A 10,545-nucleotide genomic window follows, 5' to 3' on the forward strand; every position below is an offset into this window, starting at 1 on the left:
AAAATGCTAACACACATACACATGATGGTGTACACTTGGTGGTGTCCGGTCGCAAGCTCGGCGGGATTCGGCGTTTTCGGGAAAATGGAGTGCCTATTTTCTATTGCGCCGGATGCAAATTCTTGGTGGTTGGCTCTTTGGAGCAAGGATGAAGAAGTTAGAAGTGAGAACGAGTTAGTCGCGAAGATGCTGGCGTCGGTCAACTGACCGGACGCTGGATCTGTATGCACCGGACGCTGGCAGGCTGCGTCCGGTCAGGCTGACGTACGATGACGCAGAAGCTGGAGAGTGACCGGACGCTGGTGCTGCGTCCGATCGCGTTCGACCGGACGCGTCCGGTCATGCTCGGGAGCTTACTGAAAACGACCGGACGCTGAGGGTCCAGCGTCCGGTCAGTTGAAGCTGCTGCGTCCGGTCAGGTCAAGTGACCGTTGGAATCGGGACACGTGGTCGTCTGCGGGCGACCGGACGCTGAGGTCCAGCGTCTGGTCAACACGACCGGAGCGTCCGGTCGGCCCGACCGTTGCCCAGTGAAGGGGTAACGGCTAGTTTAGCCCTTGGGGCTATAAATAGAAGTGGCCCTCGGCCATGGCTGGAGTGGAGCACCTTGGGGGACTTTGTGTCTATGCTTGAGAGTGCTTAGGAGCCCTCCATCTCACACATACTTGATAGTGATCATCCGATTGTGTGAGTGAGCGATTCTAGTGCGATTGCATCGTGAGGTTGCATCGAGTGGCACTAGGTGATCGAGTTGCAAGCCAGTGGTGCTTGTTACTCTTGGAGGTTGCCACCTCCTAGACGGCTTGGTGGTGGTCTCCGTCGAAGCCCGCAAGAAGTTTGTGCGGTGCTCCGGAGAAGAGCTTTGTGAGGGGCATTGTGCTCGCCCCGCGGGAGCCGCGAAGAGCAACTCTAGTAAAGCGAGACGCGAAGGGCGACAAGTGGTCCGGCCGGGTCAAGTGCTAGAGCTTGTGGTAAGCACTCCACGTGGGAGAGTGTGACTTGCGAGTCACCACTAGCAAGAGGACCGGCGGCAACCTTGAAGCTTGTCTCAACGGGGACTAGCGTGTTGGCAAACACGTGAACCTCGGGAGAAAAATCATCGTGTCAACTTTGTTCTTCCTGTTGGTTTGCAACCCCCTTACACAAGCTTGTAATTACTTTCACATACATTGTGCTTGTGTAGTTGCTCTAGTAATTAGTTAGCTTGTGTAGCTCACTAGTTACCTTCTAGCTTGTGTAGCATAGAAGTAGCTCCCTTGAGTGACTAATTTGGTTTTAGTAACCTTGTTAGTCACATTGCTTAGTTTGTGTAGCTAAGTATTTGCGCTCTCTAATTAGGCATTGGTTGCCTTGTTATTGAGCTTTGCTAGTGAGCTTAGTTGGCTTTGTGCTTTTGCTTACTAGCATGTGTAGGAGCTCCCTTGTTGCTTAAAGTACTAGTGGCATAGGTTTGTGTGACCTTGCTCCTAGAATTATTTAGGAGAGCTCTAGCTAGCCCGGCACCTTAGTTGCATAATTAGTATCTTTGCAAGGTGTTAGTAAACATATATAGAGGGGTGTTGTCTTGGCTAGACCGATTGTTTTTATTCTGCATTTATATCGGTTAGCCGACGCGATTAATTCTAGAAAAGACTATTCACCCCCCCTCTAGTCCGCCATCTCGACCCTTCACTCGAGCAGGGGTGTTGTCAGGTCCATATGGTCTTCTTCCTCCCTCCCTTCCTTCCTCCAATTCCATTTTCGATCCTTCATTGGGGTCGGACCTAGGTTCTCCCAGGATTGCTGTCGCCATGACACGATCTGATCCATCCTAATTTGCACCGAGTGTCCACCAAAAACCAAAAAACCCTAGTCCAATTTGCTAGCCGGTTTAGTCCTTGACCAGATCCCAAAAGTGCGGCGTTCCAGGGGTAGGTGATGATGGAGGGGGTAGAGGGGATGATGAAGAAGTTGCAGTTGTCGAAGGAGGAGAAGAGAAGCATCAAGATCGGGTCGGAGATGGAGGCTAGAGGGAGTAATCAGCCAATTCAGGTTGTGGTGAAGTTGTTCTCGAAGAAGGGAGTCAGATCCGATGTCTTGGAGCAGACGGTGGGGTGGATCTGGTGTCCAACAAAAGGAATCATCTGTAAGGATCTCGAAGAAAACATTTTTCTGATCTCCTTCAACCAGGCATCGGGGAAGAAAAGGGCGCTTGAGGACGGGCCATGGATGATCTCGAAGGAGCTATTGGTGGTAACAGATTTTGATGAAACAAAGTCCCTAGACGAGGTTGATTTCTCCATCATTCCAATCTGAACAAGGGTGGAGCGCCTCCCTATGGGACTGATGAACCGATCTACGGCTCGAGCTATTGGAGATGATATTGGCGAGTTCATGGAGGTGGAGGCTGATGGCGGTGAACTGGTGGTAGGTAGAAGTCTCTGACTTAAGATCCGTATGGACATTCGTAAGCCTTTGCGCTGTGGCATTACCGTGGATCTGGGAGGTGACAAAGGAGATCGCTGGTGTCCCATATCCTATGAATACTTACCTGACTTCTGCTATGTGTGTGGGCTCATTGGGCACGTTGATTGCGCGTGCTCCACGAAGTTGGGGAAGGATGAGCTTGTGTTGTACAGTAAGGAATTGTGGTTCATGCCACTACGCAAGCCGGGGTACAATGCACAGGAGCAATGCAGTGTGCCTTCCGGAAGGAGTGGGGGTTCAGGATTCTAGAGGGGTGGCGGCTCTGGTAGTTGGGGTAGTGGGAGCAAATCGTGTGCTGATGGCCCCTCATGGAGGTGAGATTTGGGGAAGGAGAGTGGAAAGAAGCTAATGGGGAAGAAGGGCGAAGAAGAAGAGGTGACGAGCCCGATGAAGGAGATCTAGGTCAAGGAACGGGGACCTAGTTTGGTGTGCACAAAACTATTCCCAATGACGCTGCATGGGGAGGTGAACAGTGAGGGCATGTCAATAGTACCATGTAGATGCCACTGGTTGCACCTATTACTACGGAAAAGGATGGGGAGAAGGATAAAGCACCGCGTAAATTCAAGAGGCCTAAAAGAGATGAGCAGAAGGGAGAGGCGACCAAGAGCACAGGTGAGAAGCTAAAGAAGAAAAGGAGCGGAGATGATTTGATGGAGATAGAACCGGCTAAAATGAAGGATGCAAAGAAGGCCAAGTGTGGTAGTACTGATGGGGTGGAGAAGCAAGCTGCAACTAATGAAGCGAGGCTATCGAAACAGCCCTACAGTCCCAATGAAGATTATTGCTTGGAACTATCGTGGATTGAGGAACAGCGCGACAGTTCATGGCCTTCTAAACGCTCAAAAGGAGGACCCCGACATTCTCTTCTTGTCTAAAACCAAGATGGACAGGGTGAGGATACAAGGCTTTAGGTGGAAATTGGGGCTCACAAACATGATGTCGAAAGGTTGTTATGGGAAGTGTGGTGGATTAGCAATCTTTTGGCGGTCAGGAATTGATTTGCATGTGTGGCAGATTTCGCGTATGCACATCGATGCGGAGGTAAAAGAGGCAGATGGTTTTGTGTGGAGGCTCACGGGCTTCTATGAGGTGTCAGCGACTAAGAAGAAGGTGTTGTTATGGAAGGCGATGTGTACTCTAAATGCAATGAGGCGCTGTCCATGGCTCTGTGTTGGTGATTTCAATGAGGTGCTAGTGGAGGGCGAGAAGGAAGGAGGTCCTAAAAGGAAGCACATCTACATGGATAGTTTTAAGGAAGCACCGAAGGATTGTGATCTAAATGACCTAGGATTTGAGGGTGACCCTTTCACGTGGCGAAATAATAGCCATACCAGCGAGCACTACATCCGTGAGCGACTGGATAGGGTTTTGGCTTATGGAGAGCGGATCGCAAGATTTCCACTCTACCGGGTGATAAATGGTGAACCAAGACATTCAGATCATCGTCCCATCATCATGGATACAAATTCACTAGTGAGGAGGGGCAACCAGGGGGAGACAGCATGTGTTCTATTTTGAGGCGAGTTGGGTGGAGGAGGAGCAGTGTGCTGTCATTGTGGAGAACGCGTGATGCACGACTATAGAGGTGTCTAGGGAGAGGGTGGAAGGGGTGTTGCGCAAGGTGGCTAGTGATCTAGGTGACTGGAGTAAAAATGTGCTAGGAGATTTGGAGAAGCGCACACTACTAGAAATATCCACTTCTATGACAAAAATCTTAATGACAAATCCGAAATCGTCATAGAAGATCGCTTTTTATGACGAATATTTCTGTTTCATCATAGATCAGTGGTGACGATCCTGCAACCCTCCCTTTCTATGATGAAATCAGACATCATCACAAAAATGTCATAGAAGAGCGCATGGTTTTGTCATAGATCACTCGCGCAACTCAACTGTGACGATCTCCTTTAAAACTATGACGAACAGGGCTTTGTCATTGAACTAATTACACATCTATGATGAACAATATTCGATCAGTAATGAATGGCTTTGTCATAGATCTCCACATGGTATTTTTTCCATCTGGCGTGTGCCTGTGGGACCTACAGGTACTCATCCGTGACGCTTGCAATTCGTCATAAAAGTCTCTGCTCGATCATATCTCTATGCGACGTGTACCTATGGGACCCTTCTCCATCCGACATGTACATGTGGGACCTATAGTTACTCATCCATGATGCTTGCAATTCGTCATAAAAGTCTTAGCTTCATCCTTTCTCTATCTAACGTGTATGTGCGGGACCCTTCAACATTCGACCTGTGGGACCCGATGGCTTACATGTCACGTGTACCTGTGGGACCGTTCTCCATCTCCATCCGACTTGTGGGACCTGATGGCCCATCTCCATCCGACCAGTGGAACCCGATGCCTTGCGTGTCACTTGACGCTTGCAATTCATCATAAAAGTCTCTGCTCAGTCTTTCTACATCTGACCTGTGGGACCTAAGGCTTACGTGTCACGTGTACCTGTGGGACCTTTCTTCATCTCCATCCAACCTATGGGACCCAATGGTTTGCATGTCACTTATACCATGTGGGCCATCGAGGTTTAATTTCTCAAAAAAAGGTTTGATACCTAGGAGTCGAACACGGGATTTGGATCCAGAATTGGAGCATCTTTACCATAGCGCTAGACGCCTAGCTATGCTGACATCTCTTTGGAGTCACTATAGTATCCTATTTGTTGTGTGGATGCCCTACAGGTTGACCTAAATTAGATATATCCCCTACAAGTGGAAACAAATTTGTGCCTGCTGGACTTACGGCGGTGGCGGCGGTAGAGGAGGCGGAGGCAGAGGACCCCGATCTACTGTGGTGGCTCAAGCATCCTTTTGGTGGCATGGCGGGGCTCTCTCGGTGGAGCATGGTGGCATTGGCATCTGTGTCATCAGGTGTGTGTTGCGGCAGAGGCGACTTGCAATCGAGCCATGCTAGTTCATAGAACAAAGGTATGAGTACCTTCTTCTATGATTATAGGACTCCATTTTCTATACACGATAAAGTAAAGAACACAAAGAAAGGCTATTCTATATGAATTTTAATTGAAATCAATGCTTTTGTCACACAAAATAGAAAATCAGACTGTCCCATAGTATGATATGAACAAATGCACAGATTAGTGCTCTCAAACACTGTATGCTTGGTTCTAATGCTTGTTTTGCCATTGTCCACCCAATGGTCGAAACTCTAATGGCCTTTGCATACTTTTGCTGCAACAGATAGATAGATCCAGGATTCCTAATGGGAGACCATTCTCACTGACGTTCATTGCAAGAGTTGAAGAGTTCATGGATATGGTTAAACAAAAATACCCAGAGCAAAACATCCCTTGCCCATGTACACATTGTCTTAACCAGGTGGTTAAAACTTGATAGGAGATGAAAGACGACTTACTTATACATAGAATGTCACCCACATACACCACATGGATTCATCATGTGGAAGAGGGAGGAGGTACTGACATTATAGAGCCATCAGATGTGCATGGATCTCATCATGATGGTTGGATTGCGGAGGAGGAGGAGCAGGAGGACGGGGATGATAACATATTACCAGATTTTGATGATTTAGTTCAAAACCTATTGACATCTGAAGAGCGGGCTAGAAGAGTCCTAAAGTTTGAAAGAGTGTTGGATGAGTTGAAGCAATCAGTTTCTTCTAGATCTACCTTCTCAAGATTCTCCTTCCTTGTCAGGTTGCTCTATATCAAGTCCCACTATCGAGTTAGCAACAACTATTTTGATGCACTATTGGTGTTGCTGTTAGATGCATTCCCTAGTAGCAACGTACCAAAATCATGTGAGGAGGCATGCAAATATATTCGAGAATTGGGACAAGGTTATGAAAGTATCCATGTGTGCAAGAACAACTGTGTGTTGTTTTGGGGTGATCGTGAGGAATTGCAAGCATGCCCAAAATGCAAAAAGTCTAGATAGGAGGATGCAGATGGTAGCAGGTAGGTTCCTCATAAGGTTTTGAGGCATTTTCCTCTAATACCAAGGTTGTAGAGGATCTTTTCTACTCAAGGAACAGCAGCAGACGCCGAATGGCGTGAGACTAAGCGAGAGAAGAATACCGTTGAAATGAGCCATCCAACAGACGGGGAGGCATGGCAGGACTTTGATAGAAAGCACAAAACTTTTGTAGATGATCCAAGGAACTTGAGGCTTGCCATCGCCATAGATGGTTTCAATCCATTTGGCAACTTTAGCTTGACATATAGTATGTGGCCTATTCTTGTAACGCCTCTGAACCTGCCACCATGGGAATGTGTGAACCCATCGAATTGCTTTATGTCTCTACTGATCCTGGGCCCAACCTCTCCAGGAAAGGATTTTGATGTATTCTTGGAGCCTCTTATAGAAGAACTGAAAGAACTATGGAAGGGTGTTGACACTTTTCATGTACTACATCCTGATAAGAAGAAAGGCTTCACTCTGCACGCTGCCGTATTTTGGTGCATACACAATTTTCCAGCATTGAGCACCTTGTCAGGCCGAACTACAAAAGGTTATTATGCATGTATTTATTGCAACAAAAATCCATTGTCAAGGAGCCTAAGAAAGAAGCTAGGCTACCTTGGACACCATCGTTACCTTCCTAGGGATCACCCATAAAGGGAGAGCTTGGATTCTGATGGAGAAACTGAGGACCGAGATGCACTGAAAAAGTTCACCTTATAGGAGGTCCTTGAGGAACTTGAGAAGGTTAAAGATGTTTGCCTAGGTAAGCACGGTGGAAAAAGGAAATGAAAGTGTGGAGAAGAGCCAGTGATTTATAATAAAAAAATTGCTTGGTGGGGGCTACCATATTGGAAGGACCTATTGTTGCCACACAATCTTGATGTCATGCACATTGTGAAGAACATATGTGAAAACATTCTTTGGACACAACGAATGCTAGGCTAGATTTGCATGATATGAACATAAGGCCTCAATATCACGGCGTGCAGCAAGGCACCTCGCTTAAATTCCTAGAGGCTCACTATGTCATGACGGAAAAACACATAGCAGAATTTTGCAAGTTCCTTAAAGGCGTCAAGTTTTCAGATGGTTATGCAGCCAACCTAGCAAAATCCATAAGTGTAGATGGTACCAAGGTAATTGGCAAGCTAAAAATGCATACTTGCCATGTCCTTGTCCAGAGGATCATACCTGCAGGTTTAAGAGGTTTTGTTCCCAAAGATGTATATGAAGTTGTTTCAGAACTTGGGAACTTCTTCAGGCAACTATGCAGTAGAACTCTGAGGAAAGAAGTCATGGAAAAGCTAAAATGGAACATCCCACTCATCTTATGCAAGCTTGAGAAGATTTTTCCACTAGCCTTTTTCGATGTTATGGTGCACTTGGCTATCCATCTACCTGACGAGGCACTTCTTAGAGGGCCCATATAGTATGGATGGATGTACCCAATAGAACGGCGACTGGGCACATTGAAGAATTTATTAAAGAACAGGGCCAGGCCTGAAGGATCAATTGCGGAGGCTTACTTAGAAAGTGAGACGTTGGCATTTTTGGGAGTGGTTCATGGATGATGTTAAAACAAGATATAACCAAGATGACAATATGTCACATGATGGGCCAGCGCATGGTGAGACCTCTGTTTTCATGCATGGTGTCAAGCCCATTGGCTAGATTAGGGTGAAGGACATCAAGGATAAAGCCAAAATCAATAAGCTAGCTTGGTATGTGCTTAATAACTACGATGAGGTTAGACCATATGTGCAATAAGTATGATTTTTTATATGCTAATTTGTTGTTTCCTATATTACATACAAAATGTTACCAATAATAATGCTTATATGTGCTACAGAATATACAGACAAATTTTAGAGGAACAAGAAGCAAGTGATGATGTTGATAGTAGGCTAGCAGCAGAGTTTCCAGCGTGGTTTAAGTCTCATATACATGATTAGCATATTTTAGTTCTGTTAGGCCGATCATTGGCAGAATTATACGGCAACTTAGTGGTGATGGTGGTTTCATGTTTGTGTGCAGATCGAGGAGCTGCGTAGAGAGAAACCAATAGAGGTCAGTGAAGTTTTGTATGCACTGTCATGTGGTCCTAATACCCGAGTTCGGGTCTATGCAGTTTGCAGTATTAATGGAGTCAGGTATAGCATTGAGAGAAATCCCTGCATACATAGAACAGTGGTGTCATGACTACCGTCACACATGAAGGCCAATCAGTGGAATTTTATGGTGTCCTTAGAGAAGTTATTCAGTTGATGTATAACTCCAGTGTATAAAGCCATAGGACGGTGGTTCTTCTACGCTGTGATTGGTATAATCTAGATGGCACTACAAAGTTTGTGGTCATTGATGATGATGGACATTTCAGATCCATCAACATTAAATCATTCTGGTACAAGGATGACCCATTCATTCTCGTGACACAGGCAAGGAAGATTTTTTTATCTATGGGACACCTCCTTGGGCAAAGATTGGCGGGTCGTGCAGAAGTTCAAACATAGGGATATGTATGATGTGAATGAAATAGAGCCTGCAGTGCACCAACATGATCACTGTTCTGACAACGAGCATGAAGTCATGCTAGGTGATGATGATCAGGTTATGCACAAAGCTAGCCATGATGGAGAAGGCACTATCATTGAAACCAATTTAGAAGACCTTCTAAGAGATAAGAGTGAAGCAGTTGGCATACTTGAAGGCAGCGAGTGTGAAGATGAGGATAAAGATGATACTGGAAACCAGTATTGCAGTGATGACAGTAACTGTGGTGGCAGAGATCACATGTCTGGAGGTGATGATGACTTGTAGGATATTTCATGTATAATCTTTGGGAAAACATGTATTCTAAAGCCACACTTTGCTTTGGATTTTTGGCTTTGTATTCTGAACATGTTTGATATGCTCAGTTATTATAAACTTGTGTTATAAACTTGTGCTTCAGCGGACACATAGGTTTTGTCCACCGGGGTCAGTACCACACTATGTGGACTATCTATTATGTACATGACTATTCCATTCAACTGCAACTAGTACTTGTTATAGGTTCATATACAACTGCATAAACCATTGACATAAAGCATTCCTTTTCACACAACATGCTTCAACCACTATGGTGAGATCATTAATCAGTTCGACCAGCATGCCAAGTATGTATACTGATACGTGTCTAGTTTACCAAACTGAGGCACAAAGCAACCCTTGCGCGGTTGCCAATAGTGAATTGAATGTAGGAGGAAAGTCTCTACAGTTATTTCACTCTAAAAACATAGTCACAACAGTCTTGGGGCAAACTGGAGGGTGAAGAGGAATTGCTTTTGTAAGTAATTTCTCTTGGTTGGTTTGTAGAGGCATGCAAGCAGCTAGCTAGAAATGGCTACACTTTATATTATCCGATGAGAGATTAAATGGACCGTGGTGGACTTTCTGGCGTGTGCAGTTGAAAGCATCTAGGCCCCTAGTTGGATTTCAGTGATTAATGAAAATACATGATTACTATGACTAATGTGTGTTTTACAGAGGCAATTAAGTTAGGTCATGGTAATGGAGATCGATTGGGCTGTCATGGTGGTCATGCCCCTACGATGGAAATCATTTCGGTTTTCAAAGGATGGATGACAAGGTTAAGGATTGACTAGTTCTAAGTGTCGATTGGAGTTGAAGAGACACTTAGAGTAGTATAGGACTTTGTTTTTCCTTTGGTCGTACTATTAAGGGGGTATGGACGGGTAGCTTGACCTAGGTGAGTCTAGTGAGTTAGGTGTGGTGCACACTTGCTAAACCTAGCACTAGGTAGCTCCTAAAAAGCCCTTAGATCCATTGGAGCAAACCTCATTCACGTATGATCAAAAGTTGGAAGTGAATGGAGGGTCAAATACTGATCGGACACTGGCTTCGGTTTGACCGGACGCTGGCGCAGAGTCCGGTCAGTTCATTTGATCAAGGTGAAGTTGTCTGGAAGTGATCGGACGCTGAGAGGTGAAGTGATCGGACGCTGAGTCCCAGCATCCGGTCAACTACAGTAAGGTTCCAGAGAGGGACAATCATGACTAGATGTGTCCGGTCAATGTTGACCGGATGCTGAGTCCCAGTGTCCGGTCGACTTCA

At 45.8% G+C, this 10,545-nt stretch overlaps 1 protein-coding gene across 1 annotated transcript; it reads left to right on the forward strand.

Annotated features, from left to right (window-relative positions):
• Positions 1 to 3,240: 3,240 nt before the first annotated feature.
• On the forward strand, positions 3,241 to 3,987 carry LOC136479673 (uncharacterized). Its single transcript, XM_066477455.1, has one exon. It carries the CDS (start codon positions 3,241 to 3,243, stop codon positions 3,985 to 3,987), a length of 747 nt encoding a protein of 248 aa, XP_066333552.1.
• The last annotated feature ends 6,558 nt before the right edge of the window (positions 3,988 to 10,545 follow it).

Source organism: Miscanthus floridulus, chromosome 9 (assembly GCF_019320115.1).
Source record: "Miscanthus floridulus cultivar M001 chromosome 9, ASM1932011v1, whole genome shotgun sequence".
NCBI lineage: Eukaryota > Viridiplantae > Streptophyta > Magnoliopsida > Poales > Poaceae > Miscanthus > Miscanthus floridulus.